The sequence below is a fragment of the Malurus melanocephalus genome, unplaced genomic scaffold (genome assembly GCF_030028575.1).
Source record: "Malurus melanocephalus ecotype Western Australia unplaced genomic scaffold, MMel_1.1 scaffold_261, whole genome shotgun sequence".
NCBI lineage: Eukaryota > Metazoa > Chordata > Aves > Passeriformes > Maluridae > Malurus > Malurus melanocephalus.
The window spans coordinates 284,463-304,904 of record NW_026623493.1 but is presented as its reverse complement, the minus strand read 5'-3'; the positions used below and the strand labels follow the sequence as shown (position 1 = coordinate 304,904).

The window sequence follows — 20,442 nt, the reverse complement described above, 5'->3', positions numbered from 1 at the left end:
TTAATCCATCTTGCTCCATACATAGAGTTTGGAGGTGTTGGTGCATCTTTCAAATAGGCCAAGTTTCACTCTGTTCACCACCAGTTACTTACCGCCTTGGTTTTTGATAGCTCTTTTATTTACTGCCAGTGACTCATGGAGACTTTGTTCACTGGTTTAATGTGACTTTCGGGATCACTGGTTTGCATCACCATTACTGGTTTGCATCTCCAGATGTTTCAGTTCAAGAGTTGCCAGTATGAGSCCCAAGAATTCATATGATTTGCACCTCCCAAAAGCAAAGCCTGTRCCCAGAATAACATAAGCTTTCACAGGATTAGAGCAAAGTCCTGTTGTAATTATGTTTGTGATTGAAGGGAGCTATCACAACTGGGATCTCTGAGAGACTTCCCCACAGACCATTACCAAAATACAGCTCCATAGGAATAACTCAGGTGCCAGGTTACTCTGCTGTACGAGCTTTAAAAACACTCTGTCCAGTTTAGGACAGAGAGGTTCAAGGGAAAAATGCAAAGTAAACACAAGGAAGTACTCAGCCTTACTGAGAATGACACAGCCTTATCATCTGCAGGGTACCTGCAGAGCAGGATCCTCTGTCCCAGACTGTCTTTGCCACAAGAGAAGAAACAATTWCTGAGCATCTCTTTTAAGTACAAGGTAAGAAGCAAAARGTACCTGMAAATACAGCATAAATGGGGAAGTTASYCTTCAGTATTATTCTTTGACAGATRCTATTTATGGTGGCAAACTACTTTTTGGATGTGGAGCTTGGCCATACCCCCTACCGTATTGTCCTCAGAGTCACATAACWCTTGAMCAGTTCAGATGGCCCTCAACCTTTCCCATATAGAAAAAARAGAATCAATTATTTGGGTTTATGCAGTAGCACCCCAGTACACAAACTTACGGGTTCCCAGCACTTGGGCACTGCAACCTTCCCTTCACTTGCCTGTTTGTCCCAGGCAAGACTGGAGAGTGCAACCACAACAGCTGCCTTCTAATGGGATACAATTTTTTTTTTATATATATATTAGAAGTTACCTGTTTTCTATGCTGTAGAAGAAAATATGTTCTGTTTTGTAGTGGGTGATCTATGACATTTGGGGGAACATTTTTAACTGCTAGTTTGTTTTAGAAAAATGGTAAGAGTTAACCTGAAGGAGGAGAAATGATCAAAAATACCTAAAATCCCAAGAGCTAASACAATTGCTGGGAAATTTTAGACCTCAAAACAGCTCTGCTACAGAATATGATGAATTCCTATTTTTTCCCCCTCCACAGGCTTATTAGTGAGATTTTACAATGAGAAGAAAGCAATTTGCTTAGCTGACTTGGGATTTCATCTCCTTCCATTGCATTACTTAGACTATACACAYATCAGCAAGCAAGCCTCAGCTGTGTTCAGTCTCACTCTGACCTTGGTACTAATTTGATTTACTGGTTTTAGTTCTCAAATAGTGTATTACGTTATAACTCAAAGGATCTGATTAGAACTAGCCAGTATTTTAATGATTTATGAGGGGCATCTGGGACTGCATGGGTAGCATCACATTGTGTCACTGCTGTAGGAGGAATCTGTACTGATCATAYCAGCATGCTCCAAGACAAGAGCGTGTCAAATTCCTATAAGCCTTAGTTCACAAACCTCATCTGACAGGTGGCCAAGCTTGCACTGGGACTGGCCATAGTTCTCATGGTGGGAATAAAACAAAACAGCTGGATTGCTTCTAGCCATTGCATTATGAGAGGATTTCCATTCCTTTCTCTTGTTCTATTTCTATCTTGCAGTGCTTAAGAAGGTGTTTATCCTTCCCAGTTTTGTAGCCAGAAACCTGGGCCACAGGAACTTGCAATCAGCTCTGTGGTTTATCTGTCTGCCAGAAGACATTGGTGTGAAATACAGGCTACTGGAACTAACCTTCCAAACCTCTCCATGTCCTGCCATGGCTATCACATTGCTAGCAAGTCTCAGATCAGAGAGGCCTGGGGTGTGAGAAAGATAAAGAAACAATTAGCACAGTTAGTTTAAAGCCATTATGTCGCTGCATATAATAAGAGATTGTACTATTATTTTTTTTTTTAATAACTGTAAAAAACAACTTTGCAAGCACAGAAAGAAGGGTACCAGGAGTAGAGTGATAAAATAGTTTCTTGTCCTTGGTTTGATTTTATGTGTTCTGAGTTTTCTTTTGAGTATGGAAGGCARCATCTTCCAAGGTGCTTCTAAAAAGCCTCGTACTCCAGCATGGAGGTCTAACCTTGACCATTACTCAATTCCTATTATAAACTGCCTTTCACTCACTAGAAGTGAGTAAAAGCTTTTGACCCACATTAAACCCAASGGCAATTCTTTACTCAGGTCCAGCTATCACTACCAGTGTTTGGCAGCACTTTGCCCCTAGGCTGCCTCCCAGCTCAGACTTGTGGAGAGATGTAGAAAATCATCAAGCTTAATTTTACCACTACCTGTGCAGCAGCAACAGCACTGTTTCTCACAGGATCACTATAATAACAACTATGAAAGGCATTCCAATGCCCAAGAAACACCAGGGGATCTTAGCTGCCTACTGTTTCCCATATTACTTCCTAGCAGATTGCTCAAAACTCCTGCTGTACCAGTGTAGGGGATGTCTGCTATCTCCTGTAGGTTGGGTAGCACAGAGCTGTCTTTGTGGTGCTGGTAGAGACCACAGGACACGAACAAAGAGCAGTGAAAGAGCAGTGAAACTTTCAATGCCCTGAAACAGGAAAGAAAAAAAAAAAAAAAAAAAAAGCAGCAATATATTGTTTTTAAGATAGAAGAACATACCAGAGCTAGTCACAAGGGAGAAGGGCTTTGCATTGTGCCATCCTTTTGGTTAGATCCTTGGGGCAGAAACCATTCATTTGTAACGGGATTCTTTGAGTTCTGAAGCCTGATGTTTTCAGTTCTGGGCTGGAGGACACTGCTGCACTAGTTATTGTTAACAGCAGCCTCATTAACCTTCAGATGTGGGCTGCTAGATTCTCTTGGGCCACAGGACACAGACCTAAGGGACTGCATTCCAACTGGGGTTTTGTGCAAGTCACAGCGCAGGAAACCCTTGGCCTCTAAACCTTGGCAAAGCAAGAAAATACCATGACTTCAAGTCATTTAGGATGTGACSTGGGGAAATTAGATGAGGCTAGATTAAGAGTATGCAACATGGAGTAAATCTGAAGAGCCAAACCATGCTTGAGAAGCTGGAAACARCACTGGAAGTGACACTTTGTCCTTCTTTGAATAAGCTCAATGTAGCACGCCCAGCAACACCCCTAGTTTTCTCATGCTGTGTTCAGCTGGGTGTGAGCTGTCCAGGTCAACACCCCTTACCTAGCAGACTGTCTACAAAAGAGTGCAGGATTTGGGCTGCATGGCAGTCACAGTTTCACCCCAAACAGCCATGGAGGTGGAGCAGAGAATGGGCCTGTGCTACAGCATCAACAGGCTCTATCTCCCATGCAGTGACAGAGTGAGGCTGAAGTGTATCACCACAAAGGTGAGCCTCCAGTCTACTAAGTCTGCATCAGAGATACAGACTCAGCACATTTCAGGCCTTCTGTGAATAAATTCAACCTTGTTCCTCTCCCCAGGGTCATGCTGTACTAACATCATCCAGTAGYGAGAGCAACACAGGCTGCAAATATCAGTAAAGCATTGCTACAAGCCATGAACAAGCAACTAGGATTTATGGTCTTCAGGGATGGTGAGGGTTTTGGAGTAGTTGTACCAAAAGAAGCAGTGTCAGCCAGACAATCCAGCTGGTTCTACTGGCAGCTCCAAGAGGAAATCAAAGTGGCACATGTTGCTCCTGATTTAGAGCCACCTGCATCAAGTTGCCATCCTGTCTTTCAGAAATGTTTCRTCTTTCAATTTTTCCAGTAAGCTTCTGAGAGTGCTTCTAGAAGGACAAATGTGGAGTTTACCAATTCAGAGAATACCAGTTTTCACCCCCAACGTGTTATTGCTGGAGGCAAAAGAGATATAACAGTTCTTGAGCCCAGAAGAAGGGCCAACCTTAACACAGAACAACTACATTTTAGGTAAGCTTGTCTTCGAGTGCAAGCCCAGTGATATCAAGAGTGTTTCATAGCATGTCTAAGAGCTATTTAGTGCTACAATGCTGTAGATTGGGATTTTTGTTTTCTCAAGTAGTGAAACATGTCACTACTGAATGGAGGATGGAGTTACAGACTGTCAGAATTGACAGTGAATTCTGATGGCTGAAATTCATTGCAGGAGAGGACACCAGCAATGATGTTCGATGTAGGAGCAGTAGCCTGGCCAGGAGCTAGAGAGACTATCAAATAAGGGCATGGTGCTGCAGTCACAAATAGCATGGAGATATGGTAGATGCATTTTGGACCAGCTACTGCCTTTGGGTCATATAAAGTGTGTCGGCTGGTCTAGCACATCAGGTTGGGTTAATGGGTGTAAGAATGCACTTGGCAGCTGAGAGCAGAGGTACCAATGGGCTCCAGAGGGCCTAGTTCTGCAGCTGAACTTCTATGCTCACAGCCAAAAGCCACATCTTTACTGGGACTAGGGCTGGAAGGGAACTGACTTTGCTTTACTTGCTTGCCAATAGCCAAGTTCAAGTCCTTAGAGCTCTACAATGCTCTTACTCCAGCTGATGACTTCATGAACACCTAGTGCTGGGAGGAACACAGCTCCCTGCACAGCCTTAAACTCTATGTTTCCCTGCATATGCAATGACATCATTGCCACCTGAGGGCCTAAACTCTGGTCTTGGCMGGTAAAAGCCTTTTGGGTCACCTTACATTGGGGTTCTTGCTCTCAATGCATATTTATGTAATGATTGCTGGATGGCTGTAATTAAATGACTGTAAAGCACTACCTAAAATGCACCAGTAATAAATTCTTAATAGCTGATGCTATAACAAGCAGTTACACAAAAAAAAATATCGTAACATGCAGATTGTTAACAGTGTCTGGGCCTGTTTAATACTCAGCTTTAAATAGTTACAATGCACAGTATTAAAAGGGCATGTAAAATTTGTAACTAGTAAATAAAAAGTCCAATTCAGAAACAAAATATACCCAAGTTTCAGTGGTATAGAAAAGCTTGGGGTGGATAAACTATCTCCCCTTACCTCTGCAATCCTTCTGGTGGTGCTACCTATTAGCCATGGTTTCTGTAAAGCATACTACATGTACGTTCCTTTGCCTGCTACAGATTCTGTCCTGACTCATAAACATGGTTAAGATTCCACTTACAAATATGCAACTATGTACAGCAAACTGTGGGTTTGCATTTTGTGAGGAAGGGATGGATCAGGGAAAATTAATTTTGCTGTTCTTATTTTTCACTTCTCTTATCCACTCAAAGCTGCTGTGTGGGCAGTAACTCTACAGCGTTGGTTTCCCATGGCTAAAGAATGAAATAAACACAGGTTCAAGACCCAGAAGAGTTAGCAAAATCAGCAGGTGGCCAGGTTTTGCACACTTGGTACAACATTGCTGCACATCAAAGGATGGCTCCGTCTGTCAGCCACTGTCAGSAATGCATACATGGCTGGTGTATACAAATGTACTAACCAGCTGATGACAAGAGAATATTTTATACTACAGTCACAGAAAAAAAACCCTGAGGCCACCCTGCCTTGGGGCCTGCTTGCTAATGTACATCCTAAAACAGTCAAGATCATCAGGTCTGRGAACTCTTGCCTGGCCCACAGACTTGCTATGAAAGAATTAGACATTTTTGAGGCTTTTGAGGCCTGGCAATGGATAATATCAGTGGAAACTGTGGTAAATTCAGCATATTTGAGAACCAGGATGGGTTGATTAATTTCTTCCTTACATTTCAGTAGTGCTTTGCATCAGAAATGTAACTTCTGATTTCCCTGGATGGCACACAAAGAAAATTTTACTTGGACAGAGGGGAGGTATCACAATTCCTTTTAAGTCAGGACAGAAAATTTTCACCAGTGCAATACYGAGAGGAAAAAACATCAGATGTTTTCACCTGCCTTGTGCTGCTCAAATCTGTCCAGTACAGAGATTTAGTCTCTGCTCGTCAACACAGGCCTTGCGTGGTCTGTGGAGAACAAGTCCAGCTAATGGATTTTGCCAAGTCACACCAGGTGTGTGCCTTGCTCTAAACATATAGCTGGATTACACTTGTGGGTCTGGAAGCCTCTACTAAATTTGGAAGTGCTGTTCAGATTACATCCTCCAGCTGCTGGAGAGATTTTCTTACAAACAGTTGGCTACTCAAATGCCTTATGCCTCCCTAGACACTGCCTCTATCTCAGCTTTCAAGTCAAGCCTGCCCTACCTCAGTCATCGCTGTGTTTGATTCATACCATCTATATCTCATAGTGCTCCTAGCAATTGATAAATTATGACTCCAGCGAGACTATTGGGTTAAACACTAAGGAAGAAAGAATGATGACAGTAATACTTGTCATTTGTGTGGCAATGTAGCAACACAAAACCTTCTCTCAAACATACGTTATCTTGGAGGAAGCTTTAGGGGATAGGCTTTCTGAGAAATATTTATGGCTTTTGAATACATGATGGGCGTGAACTTGACATGACCTGCTTGGCCAAGCCCTGGGCTTCAGCCTAGTCTTTTATCACCACAAATCAGTCTATTTGAAGTATAGTCAGACTGATATCTTCACTGGGATGGCAAGGTTATAGCACATACCAGCTTGAGAAAACACAGGATGGAGGCTACTTTGCTCTCAGGATTTAAAGACTCAGAAGTATCTTTACTAACACCATAAGAAAATGTCTATGTTCCACCCATACATAAAAATCAGCACAGGCCCTAGKATGATTAAATTATTTGATACATGATTGAAATGAGAGCATTGGCATCCTTGTATTATACACAGCCCCTTCCTTTATCTTGGTACTGGAAAATGCTAGTTAAAGAAGAAATTGTAAAGGCTTTCTACTAAATGTCCTAGACACAAGAGTTGTTTTCGCTCCTGACCTACAACAGCATCATGCTGCAGGATTTTCTGCTGCTTAATCTCAGCCTTCATACCATCCTCTCAGCTTGATCTCATATCAATGTAATGTCAAACTGTCAAATTATACTGACTTTTGATTTTGTTGTTTAATTAAATATAGTGGAATTGGGGAAAGTTGATAAAATGTGCCATATATTTCCAAGGACTGATAAACCTGTGAAGGAATACCTGTCTCTAAAGACTCTCTCCTCAGCATGACAYTGAATAGCATGAATTATGTTGCAGRTAAAGCTATAGTCACTGAATTAAGTGAGACCCAACCAAAGCATCCACAGTACATGCAGTCTGTAGAGGCATTCACTGCTGGGCAGATGGGAAGCCTAGACAGTCAGGAAGGAGGCATTATCTGGGACCTCTCACAGGACCACTTTCCTTTCTTCCTGGGATAGTTGAATACAAGGAACCATTGACWAAATGAAGCAGAGTCACCAACGCACATCAATCCGGGGAGGTGGCACATACAGCCTGTGTCATACCCGAGGTCACTCTGCATCAGAATGATCTGATGGGGCTCTTTGATTGCAATCCTCCTGCTAGTTGTAATAAAGGAAATTCTGATGCATAGCTCAGATACATTTACAGTTGCAATACAAACCAATTCAAAATTCATATAAATGTAATGGTAAAAGTTCTCCTATGTGATTGTATAATTACCATAATACAACTCCAGTAGGGCAAAGATCAGGGATGTTTTATGTCATCATCATTCAGAAATCAGCATTTTGGAATTGTGTTGTTTATTCATACAACACATATCTCAGAAGCAGATCCRCTGTAGAAAGTCAGTATAGAGGAATTAAGCTGAGAATCATTAAAAACATGTTTTTTAAATGAACAGACATCACGTTATTACATGCAATCATTTTCCTATCACACTAAACTTTTTAATCTGTCCAGGTTCCTTATAAAACATTACACAAAATTTTAGTCATAGCATTGTTTTCTTTAAATAAATGCATTTCAGTAATGACACRTGCATGTATAAATTTAGTGAGGTAAGATGTTAGATGGATGCTAGAACTGAGTAGTTATCTATTCAGAAAAAAATTGCCTTGTTTTCCTGTTTGTAAATTTTTTATGAAAAGCTATTATTTTTTCAATGCATTCACTATTCAACATATTAGTTGAATACTCCYACTGAGGCTTCTCTGTTTTTGAATCATTCACAGCCTACTAGCTGCAGTTATTTCACATTTGAAATTTGAACTCCAGTCCTTCCTTTTTATTRGACATAGGGTTTACACAAACTGATGCTGTTCTCCAGATAAAAAATGTGACCAAAATGAACATGAAATAAGTTTTGTATACAACATCAGCAGTTCACATCTGTGTTTCAACAGGAGTAAATTCCTTAGCCGTAATACAATATCCATGTGAGCACAAGCTGAAAGTCATCTTAGGATAATTCTGAAGAAGCAGTCCATCCTATAAGGACCATTATTCCACAGCTTTCAATATCCACGTAGCACACAGTACCTCCCTTTGCCCAGCCTATGCAGTTATGTTCCCTCGTAGAAAGAATTTTAACAAAACAAAACAAGTCTCTGAAGGAGCACTTTTCAATAGGTGCACTATACATTAGAGTTATCTGCCCAGCTCCTGTTAGTTTTAGGAAAGCAAGGCTGGCAGCAGCCTTTTTATACAGTGGAGAGGGCAAGAGAAAAGGATGACAGGAAGTACTGAATAAGAGAAAAACAAAACAGTTTAAAGCAACTTCACAGGAATGAGAAGTGCCCTAGAGTGGTCATTAACCACCCTGCAAGAAATTAGGTACATCAAAAAAGGGCAACATTTGCTGCAGATATTATGAGGTGGGAAGGATTGGAGGAGGCTGTTATTCTTGAAAGTRCTTAATGAACTGGCAGATGGCCCTGTGGTCAGGGCACAGGAAATCAAAGTCCCATTTCTGCTGCAGACCTCCTGTGTGGGATCAGAGAAATGTCCAAGATCACCAGCAGGAGCCAGGCAGAGCTGGCATAGGAGGGGGGACAGTGGGGTGGCCAGTGTCAAAGCAGCAATCAAAATCAGTGGGAGATGCCTGTTCCAGTAAGGAATTCCTCCATTCTCCTCTTGCATAAAACCATGCGAAATGRGCAGGAACATCTGCTTTTGTTTTCAGAGTAAAAGCTGACACTGGAGGAGATATGCACATTCCACTGTGGAACTCTTTGTAATGCTCTTGTAACAATACAAGAYCATTCTGGGAACATCACTTGGTGTAAACTTACTAACTTACTGTGTCCAAGAGGCCAAAGCTGCCATGAAAGCGGCAGAAGGAGGTGTACKGAAATAACAGAGGGCTCCTCTTGGCAACTGGGTGGCAAGGCACATCACCCCACATGCATGGCAGAAGGGTGACTTGTAGGGACTGTTCTGTGCCCTAACTCTGACACTTCCCTCCTTTTCTACAGATGTGTCAAGGAATTAGTTGCTCCATTTGCCCTTCAGCAAAGCGCTATATTAAAATGAAGGTGCCATGAGGTCCCAAAGCAATCTGGCCTTCTTGCTCAGTCTTAGTGCATGCAAAATAAAATTACACCAAAATGTGCACTTTGAGCTAGAGAAAATACCTTGTTGGGAAACTAGAAGAACATTTCACCACAGCTGGTGTTTGGAAAGGAATTGTCAATGAAGGTGCTTGAACTTAAATACAACTTATTTGATAATGATATGTTCAGCAGAAAAATGAAAKATTTCAGATTTGCTGTCCTGGACTGTTCTACCCCAAACCACCCCTCAAATCATTTATATAGAAGACTGTGCCAGAGCAAGACTGACTCACTGACTRCAACTTCACCCATGTCCTTGACAGGTGCTTCTGTTTAAAGACTCATGAGTTGACAGACTTCCTACTATCTCTGTAATGCAGATGTTTGGTTCATWTTTAGAACATACCAAAAGAAAGTTTAATATTTTCTTAGAACAGAACTCTGGGAAAAATATAATTTCTATTCCCCTCTTAAAAAATCCTCCCAACAGTTCAAATCCACAGGAGGAACCACTATTTCAAAAGAAACGTACCATATGGAACAGTAATTCCAGAGATAAAGTGATGCCTAAAAAATTGTTTCTCCTTGTAACTGAAGCACATACTTCAAGACTGGAAATAGGACAGTTTGTGGAAGGAGCAGAGAGGAGAGGAATGCAAATTAAACAACTTGCTAAAAAAAATAAATTAATGCTCATATGAATGACAGCTGGACTCACTGTAGCTCATCTAGATTTTTCTAACATAAGCATTTGTCATGAGGACAGCCAGTATGGCTGGTGAATACTATTGGAAAGAACCAAACTACTCCTTACAGAGTTTTCCCCATTGAAGTTGACAATAGCTAACCAGTGAATAAGATTTTGCACAAGTGGTTCTACTCAGTCCAGAGCAGTTTGTGGGGCAAATTATAAAAGACAAATCAGATTAAGTATCTATATGGAAACCCTAGTTACCTGGCTAAAGGAAAACCTCAGCATACCAAATTAATACCTTGTCTCTTTACCCTTTGAGTAGATATACTTACACAAGACATTTTCCATAGCATAACGTCTTTCCATGTGAAAGCAGAACTCTTGTGGTGGCATATCAAGGGCTGGTCTTTTTCACTGTGCTAATAATAATAGTGTTTAGAATTCCAGACACTAGTAGGAACTTCCCCATTTCCTATGAAGAAAATAATCTTAAAAAATATAATGAAGTTTTAATCAACTGTTTGACAAGGTGAGAGGAAGAAAGGGAGCCATCAGAAATATATCTGGGTGGTGGTGAATGTCTGCCCTCCCCTTCCAGGATGGCCTGGGACTCCTTGTGCAGCCAGGACTTACGGCGGCCCAGGATACGAAGTGCCTCAAGCTGGATGTCTGACAGTGGGAGCAGTGCTGGGACACCATCGCTGGAGGAGCTGCGGCGCCTGCTCTGCACACGCACACACCCCACAGGGCACGTGGATGAAGTCTGGCCGAACCTTTATGTAGGAGACCTGTAAGAGACAGGGAAGGACTGAAGGTTATTGCAACTCTTCCCCCCAAATCTTCCACTCTTTATTTAAAAAAAGGGATAGGCACTAATTTGAGAACCTCTCACAACAGGTCTAAGCATTGAACAAGATTGAACTGCGCATAGGATGCTGTAGCATAGAGAAAAGGCACTCTAACCAACTAATAAGAATACGCCCCCTCCTGGTTTCTCCTCCTACATTAGTTCAGGAATCACACACTGCAACAGCCCACTGGAGCTGTGGGATTGGTACAGCAAGCAGTCATGCCAGAGCTGGGTAAAACAGGATCCAAGCTCATTTTCTCCTCCTGGCATCAGTCCCCTGAACTGACAGAGGTGACTTGGTAAGAAAGCCCTTGAAATCAGAAAGCCCTTAGCTTATGCAGAAGTATCTCCACCACCTTTCATCAGCTGAGGACCATCTAAACATACATTTGGAAAAAAAATTAGGTAAATCTAAGAGTCAGTTTCTTAAGAAGTCACTTCTGTCTCAAAGTGATAGACTCTCATTTTGATGGACACTTTGGCCTGATATACCTGTCCAAAAAATAGCCACTACCACTTCCTGCAGTTGTAACAAATTCACCATCAACGGCATGTTCCTCCCTGACTTGCAATGCAGCAGGCAAATATAATTCCCCATCTTTCTTCAGGTACGTTGCTCGTGACAAGGCCCAGCTGAGCCGCATGGGCATTTCCCACATTGTGAATGCTGCTGCTGGGAGATTTCGCATCAACACTGGGCCCAAGTTCTACGACGACTTGTCTGTGGATTACTACGRAGTAGAAGCAGAGGACAACCCGAACTTTGATCTCAGCATTCACTTCTATCCAGTTGCTCAATACATCAGAGAAGCACTGAATTCCCCAAGAGGTAACTAGACTGTCTGCGCATGTTTCGTATCTTCTTCACAGCAGACAAGCAGGGCAAGTTATCAAATATTATTTGACATAAACCAACCATCTGCACATGGGTAAGAATATAGATACCCAAACTAAGGAACATCCTACCTGCCTCCTRAACTCCTGCAGTGAGTGGGAGTTCCCCTGTTTCCCTGAAACAGARAAGGATGCACTGAATAGGCTTTTAAAGGGGTTCTCCCTAAGCCTCATGTTACTCATCAGCAAAAGACAAAATAGCAGGTGTCCTTTGTTACCTACTGGGACACACTGACCTGGGAGGAGGCACATTATTTGATCRTTTCAAATTAGTGATGGGGTTTAAAATAAAAGACAAGGGCAAGCATCATATTTGAGCAAGAAGATTCAACTATCATGCTACATRACACAGAATAGGGAAGAACTTGCTAGAAAGCAATTCTATAGAAGGGAACTTAAGCAACACCACCAGCTAGGAATAATGTCATGCTGTTGCTAGAGAAAGTATAACCTTGAAATAGGAAGATAACCCACAAAATCCTCAGTTTCGCTAAATACATGCCAGGTAAAATGCCGGAGGCTTGGGGCTAATGGGGAATCGTTACTACTAAGGGCAAGYTTTCACAAGTCATTGCTGTGCCACAAAACTACAGACACTACTCAAAAGTAAGTGCTTTCTTAAGGAAATAGTTATACACTCAGAAAACTGTTTTCTTGCATCATGATGTGCTTTAATATCAATCAGGCTCCTAAAGTACTAACTGTCCAGATTAATTGTATGCATTAGTAGATCTCATCCACACCATACTAGCCAGGAAGAGAAGGCACAGTAACTGCAAACAGTATACCTTCAYGCTAGAGACCTCTGCATTTCCTGCTCTTTGGAGGGCTTGATCTGTTCTGTTAGAAAATCTTTGCYTTTGTGCTACTTAGGGCTGCATTTGGATTTCAAAATCACAAGCATATTTGGGGAATTTGGATTTTCACCCATTTCTATTACAGCATACACTATTTGCAATTGAAGTCATTAYTGTCAGTGCTCCAGAGAAAGGTAAGATCCAAAATCTGTTCACATATGTGAAAAAGCAAAGTTCCAAATCAATTGACAAAACACAGAAAACAACAGATGAATTGTGGAAGCCACAACAGCAAAYAAAACTAGTGTTTTGCAAAAGGCATGCCGAAATACTAAGTTACAGATGCAGAACAAGTTACGGCTCAAGGCATATTTATCCCTACTCCCATGCTTTTAATATTGCTTTACTGAAGTCCATATGGAAGCAGGRTTCTGGGAATGGAGACAAGGTGAAATTTAATCATACGCTGTCCAGCTGTTGCTGACATTCATCATTTTGAGGAAAGCGCAACAGTTTAGAAAATATATAAACAAGATGTTCTGGAAGTATAATTTCCTGAGGTACAGAAATTTAGCAGCTAAATACCCATGACCTATGCAGGGATGAGACAGGGAGAGGAATGTTATTCACATCATTTAGAAGAAGGAAAAAAGTAGTGTTTATTATTAGCAGTGAAGTTGAACAACAAAACAAAATATATAGCAAGTGACAAGAGGCCTGTCCATATTAAATACARGATGTAACAAGGTACTACTGTTTGGTTGAGAAGTCATTTAAGACTGCTGCTTACYATTACAAACAAATTCAACTTTTTTTTCTTTAATGAAAATACATTATCCTTTTTACCRGAGAGGATAAGTCAAAGTTAAGACTGTATGAGGCACAGACATATTTAAAACTATGAATCAAGTACTCATTAGAAATTAGGTAAGAACTGTTATTCCCATCATGCTTGAAAAAAAAAAAATCTGATGCTTTTCACCACAGGTCCTGAAAACAGCTTGGACAGATTTGTTCCAGACTTCTACCTTAGCTGAGCAGAATATTATCTTTAATGATGTAAGGAATTTGTTTTTAAGGCATTTCTTAAAACTCAGATGCCASAGTGTCAGCAAAAGAAGCAGGGGAGTGTGCACTCACTTGTTCCTAAYTGGGAGCTTTTCCTGTCACAGTTGTCAATGGCTGCATCACACACTGATTGACTTCCTTCATCATCTTTGTTGCAGAGATTAGGAAACACATGCACTACTATTGCAGCCATGCCATGTAAGCCTTGCTTTATGATCTCTACTTCCTTGGCAGCCTTTTCTTCAGCACAGCCTGGCTGTTTGTTTGCCCATGTAACAGAGCTTTTGAGAAGGCTCAGACAAGAGTGAGCAGATGCACAATCTGTCCCTGTTCTTAGAAGAAGAAACATGGAGCTTGGAAAGTACTGACCTTCTCCCTCATGTRCTCAAGCTCAAAGGACTGACCTTTTGCATGGCCACCTGTACAATTTGCATTTCTCTGGAGTGCAGTTAAACCTAAAGTAAATCAGCAGAGTTTTGTAAAGTCTAGCAGAAGAGGGAAAGAGAACTTAATGAAAGCATGTCATGAAAACTATTAAACACTGCTGAGAGAGAGATTCCCAAGTAGASAGCTTTGCATTTTATTGACTTCTGAACATGTTCAAAACAGGCGGGTTAAAATCACTCATTAACATCTTGAAATGGCAGAGTCCYTCAAAGACATTTCCCTTCCTCCACTTCAGTGGAGCAAGTGAAAAGCTAGGCTCCCTGTCCTGTTGCCTTCTTGTTGGTGGGAGTTATGAAAGCTGCATTGGAGAAAAGGGTCCTCTTGCTTGACTCCACTGTAAGTKTTTTACATACATCAGTCTGACCTCCCACTCTGCAGCAGATGACAGCTCTTACCTGCTCTRAAGGCGTGGGAAGAAGGGACATGCCACTATTTAAAGCTCTCTGTAGGCTTCTTGTTATTTTCAGCTGTGACAAAACAGATCCTGGATTAATCAAGAAATAGACAGTGGATTCTGCACCTGGCTAAAATCTAACTGGAGATGAGAGAATCGTGGAAAGACCCCGTAGGGCCCATTAGCCCAGCTGAGCTCTCCGCCTGCAGAGCAGAACACTTCTGCTGGATCCAATGGAATGAGGGCAGCTGGGACATCGACTACAAGTGACAGATCTGGAGCCTCGTCTTAAGCCAAATTGAATCCATCCTGAAAGAAAGCAAGGCTAGTTTAGGACATTTAGCTCATTTTATGATGATTAGCAAAAGAACAATAAGTTATTATGTGTTTTAATGGCTGATTTTGTTGAACAACATTATATTTCCCAACTTGAATTTGGCCAACGAAGTTGAATGTGCAGACTTTATCCCCAGTGCAAACCCTTTGATGTTAGTAGAGTTACAGCAGGCATGAGCTGGATAGAATATCCGTAATCCACTGTTAAAAACCAAGTATTATTGTTCTGCACAAATCCCAGCCAGATGACAGTTATTGTCTGCCTCTGCAAAAAGTAGCTCGAGATGTGTGGTGCAAAATTTCAAATAAGGATTGCAAGATTTAATAATGCCAGCAGCTAAATGCCCCTACTTCTCAGTTAATCCTATTATTCCTAAGGGATCCTGTTTCATGTTTAGAGAGAAGGTTGCAACATGGTCCTCTAATGTGGGACCAGCCCAGCTTCTCTTTGCACTCTGTGTTAAACCAAATGGGTGTGGGAAGGCACAGTTGGAAGACAGCAGCTCATGGCATGGATTCTGTGGTACAGAAGATGTGGTTATAACTTCCTTGCCTGCCACATGGCAGGGAACACACAATTGCCTCTGTGAATGCTGCTCTCCGTGGCTGTGGTCCAGCAGCCACCCAGGAATCTGAGCCTGAATGCTGGGACATCTCAGCTGTGTCCCACGGGGGAATGGCTGGAATTGCCCACCRCAGTCAGCCCATGGAGCAGACGTGCTCCAGGCTCTGGTCACATGCAGGATGTCACCAGGGGTTCAGGGTGTCGTTTCACCCATTTGCAGCCACTGCTAAGAGACAAGGGTCTGAGCCTGTAAACAGAACCAAATAGCAACACAGCTTTTGTTTCCTTACTCAAGTTTAACATTCAGTTTGTTTGCTAAAAATAATCACACAGTAAATTTAAATCTGCTTTCATTTGAGCAATTTTACATTAATTAAATAACTTTCACATGACTGATTTATCTGCAACAAACAAATAATTTTATTGTCAGCGTACCAGCATTTATCATAGCCTTTGTTTCACTATGCACAGAGGTTAACAAAGTAGAATACATATTGCACTTGTARAAGAGATAATATACCTGCATCCTCATGGGAACAAGTGTATTAGAGAGTCATGCAGATTAGGACCAAGGTCAATACTTGGGGCTTGTGCAGGCTTTTGCTGAGACACCTTCTAAAGCTGTTTGCTGATATAGGAGGAGTCTTCTGAAGTGCAGATAAGCCAGAGAAACAGAGAAGAAAATTCAGTGGTATTCTTTCTGGACACTGTCTCCTCTCAGACACAGGCATGAAACAGTAGAGGGCCAGCCTGTACAGGTAGGAGTCTGGCATTTGTTCTGCTTTCTGTGCCTCCAACAAAACACAACAGCAACATTGAACAGCAGCATCTATACCTGTGCTTAGCTTAGTCTTCAGTTCAAGACTACTGGTGGGGCAGAGCATTTTCCAAGGCAGAAGTCTTCATAAAGATGGGGGGGAAAAAAGGGCTCAATTTTACAAAAATTGGATCCCAAACATCAAGTCTGCCCTCCCGCATCCAGTTTATGCCCAAATTAGATTTAATTTCAAAATATGTAGTCACACAAAATCAAATCTAACATCGAGGCCATTTCTTTCTTGTTTATTTTTCTCCCTTATGATGCAGTTCAAACCATAAATTCCTTTCCTTTTAGTTGTAGAGTGCTGGTAGCTCAGAAGTTTTCAAAGAAAAAATAAACAAGAGTGCTCCTGATTCCAAGAAAACTTTTATAACATTTTGTTCCTTGGCTTCTGTTTTTTGGGGTGCACATTTGGGTGAATGTCTGGATTTCCCATCCATGCCCTACATTAGAGTTAGGCCTCCTGCAAACTACTGAGGCAAAGATTTTCCAGAAAAATCTTCTGGCCTAGCCCTATTTGCAGTATTTTTCAAAGCAAAATTGTACTACTGATTCCTTTATGCTCCTCTCAGACCAGGGTTATTTGGATCCCAAGTGCTTCCTCTGGGGAAGATAATACAACATACACACCCTACCAGGTTGGTGGGAAGTCTAATGAATGTGCAGCACATTGAAAAAGAAGTCTGATGGAAATTCAAATTAGCATTATCTTTTAGTAGGGATGCAGAACATTTCTCCATGTGCCCATAAAAAGCAGGACTTCACTTCCAAGAATTTTCATGAAATTAACGGAATTGACAGATAAATGCAACTTAACTTAAATAAGGGCATCAATATCTCAGTAAATTCTATGAAACTGTATCTGAGTGAGAAAACAGATTCTGCAAAACTGGCCTTACAYTGCAAAACCTCTTCCTTCCCCCAAAGGTTTTGATGCCTGGTCCAAGTCTGCTGTCACCAGAGCTGTTTYTGCCACTTCCTTGGAGACTATATTTGTCCCTTTATTTCTACTAAAGGCATGTCTATCTTTAGGGCTGCRCTCGGATTTCTCATGCCGGGATAATGAGAGGTGGCTGTGTCACATACATTGTGGAAATCAACACTTATCTCAACCTGCTGGCCAGAGCAGGCTTTCACAACACATGCTCATGCTCTCCAAGCATGTGGCTATGCCATCATCATTAGTCAGAACTAGAATGGTTGCTAAATAAATACCCTGTAATAAACAAAATAGGATTTAAGATTAAAAGCTGTGCACAAAGTACCCAGAATTAACGCTTGGGGAGAGGGGGGCAATCAGTCTGAGGTTTTTGTCTGGATCTAGGCTCATCATCTAACAAGGATATTTTTGTCTCACTCCCTAGTAATAGAGAAATTAAGATGCTGTAAGCACAAACAAAACAAGGAACTAGCCCTGAAAASCTGTCCCTTCTTTCTACCCCTCCTTACAATTTGCAGAGAAGCAGCTTATTCCATCTCCAAAGGAATAAGGCAACATGGGATTGTCGTCASTGATTTTTCATCTTTTCTGTATATAAATTGTACTGCCACTAAATTGCATTTTGTACAACTATACAATTAGTGAATAAGAGACCACAAATGTGACAGTCTAAAAAAGTTTAAAATTAAAAAAAAAAGGCAGAAAATACTTTGTTTCAAACTTGTGAAGATTTCCAGTGAAGAACTATTCTGAAATTTTCATGCTAAAAAGACAACATTTTCTTCAGCTGCCTTAATGGGAGACAGAGCTGTCCATTAGGTGGTCAGAAGTTCATATTTGCTTCTAATCACTTGTTACTCTAATAATGTCAAGGTGCTGAGCCACAGTCTCTGAGAAGAATGGATCTGACTGCAGCAAAGGACAAGAAAGTTTGAAAATGTTCAGGCATGGCTATAATTCAGTAAAACAATTATACAACAATTTCCCCCTCAATTAAAAATTTCTCATTGATCTTAGAATTTTCGTGAAAGTTGAAGCACTTTACAATATTTACAAGATGCAAATTTTCAGGTTCCAGAATGAACTCTTTGTTCACATCTGGAGGGAAAGGACTACAAACCTGAATTCTTCCATCTGAGAGCAAAATTTTCCTTTAATTGAAAAATTTCTTTTAATTTCAAACTAGACCATTTAAAAAAATGTTCATCTTCTTCCAACATGGGTCAGAGTCACACATGAGAAACCTGGGAGRCAGTTTTGATACAGATTGAGCTTCTTGGGCTGCTTCTGTTCATGATCACAGCGGGAAAAGCAAAAGCAGAACAGAGGGAAGGAGGGATTTATACTGTTGGATCCCTGGAAGGTTTTGCCTGAGGCTTACTTACAGCAATAGGAGAAGGACTCATAATTTAGKCTTAATGAACTCTGAATGAAGATGCACACCTTGCACTGAAATCTCTGGAAAACTAAAAACATTTCACAAATTGTTTTCCTACTGGTCATTTAATAAAAAAGGAAAAATAGTGGCATTAGAGAAGGACAGTGATTAGTACAGGGTAGGCTATAGAAATAAAAATGCACAAGTGAGCTGGTACAAATGCCATATACAAATAGCCGTTCTTAATGATAACATCTATTTTCTTCACACACTTCCAAAAAAGTCTGGGCAGCAGTCAGCACCCTCAGAAAGCATTACCGCCCTAAACAAAGAGAAAACAGAGCTTGTGGGAAACGGGGAGTGTTCCTGTAACAGCAGTGAGCAATCCTGAGCATTGCATTTCTGAAATCCCAAGTTTCCAGGCCCTCTGGTAGTAAGCAACCTGCCAAAACTGCTTCCCACAGCATGGCCTTCAAGCATGAACTCTTGAAACTTTGCCAGCAAGTACATCACTCCCAAAGCTGAGCAAGCAGGGACACAATGGATGACAGGCTGGACAGGAGGGATAAGGGCGTGCTGTCAGGCTGACAGCTACGCTTAAACAAGCAACCATGGATCCTGGAACACAGGAATTTTCTGAAACACGAATTTTCTGTCCCTAGCAGTAAAACCTCCATGTTCCCCAACCAGGGGAAGTACAGCAGGGCTGCTCTGCAGGGCTGCACACCCCAACTTGCCCATCCCCAGTACCAACTTCCATCTCTGCTCCAGCACAATGACTCCCACCATGAGACCTGCTGTCRTAATTGCAAATTTCTCTCCTTTTTCCAGGCAAAGTACTGGTTCACTGTGCAATGGGAATCAGTCGGTCTGCAACTCTTGTCCTCGCTTTCTTAATGATTTGTGAAGGTCTGTCCCTCACCGACGCAATTCAGACTGTGCGCTCCCACAGAGGGATCTGCCCYAACTCTGGCTTCCTCCAGCAGCTTCGGGAGCTGGACCTCCGGTTAGGAAGGGGCACAAGCAGAAGAGCAGAGGCCTTCTAGTGCCAAGAAGGTGTGTCTCCTGGCACCAGATCAAGAAATTCTGCCCTCACTGAAGAGTGCAAGGATGCTGGCAGGACTGCTCTGTAGCTGCATGGAGAAATTCTGGGGAAAGGCTGAGCATGAGCAAACGGTTAGGCATGTATTTTTTGGATAAGCCTAYTAATTGGAAAGAAAATGAAATAAAGAAGGATTCAAACTGGCAGTTTTGCTCACCTGGGCCTGTTTATTTAACTACCTGTTGGGCAGGGCATAGGGAGCAGTTGAGTTTTTCATGCAGAATTAGAAGGCAGCACAGTCAACTTGAAAAAATACTTTTTACYTGCTTATAATTGCATTTATAAGGCAAGAGGGAAAATTACTAAACTAGTAAAAATAAAAAGAAAGCATGAGGCTTTTAATCTTTAACATTTCACATCCAGCTGGCTTAGGGTGAGACTGCAGGTTTTGCAAGCTGACATGGTCCTTTGGTCTGACATGGCGACACCAGTCAGGATCCAATTCAGACCTTGGGCTCCCTCTGTTACAAGCCATGGAGGCTCTTGCTGGATCTTCACAAGTCGTTTTTGCTTCAAATCTGTGGCAAACACTYGGAACTTAAGAACCATTATATCCTCAGGAGCCAGTTCTGAAAATCTGAAGCAGTTGCTGCATCCTGGGGCCTGGCTATTGACAGCCTCTCTGCTGGTCAAATGGAGGAA

At 41.6% G+C, this 20,442-nt stretch overlaps 1 protein-coding gene across 1 annotated transcript; it reads left to right on the top strand.

The window, feature by feature from the left end:
* The first annotated feature begins 547 nt into the window (after positions 1–547).
* LOC130579239 (dual specificity protein phosphatase 13-like) lies at positions 548–19,939 on the top strand. The gene is made up of 4 exons (XM_057375881.1): positions 548–657; positions 10,808–10,999; positions 11,668–11,888; positions 19,530–19,939. Exons 2-4 carry the CDS (start codon positions 10,809–10,811, stop codon positions 19,742–19,744), a joined length of 627 nt encoding a protein of 208 aa, XP_057231864.1. The 5' UTR covers positions 548–657; position 10,808; the 3' UTR covers positions 19,745–19,939.
* Positions 19,940–20,442: the final 503 nt, after the last annotated feature.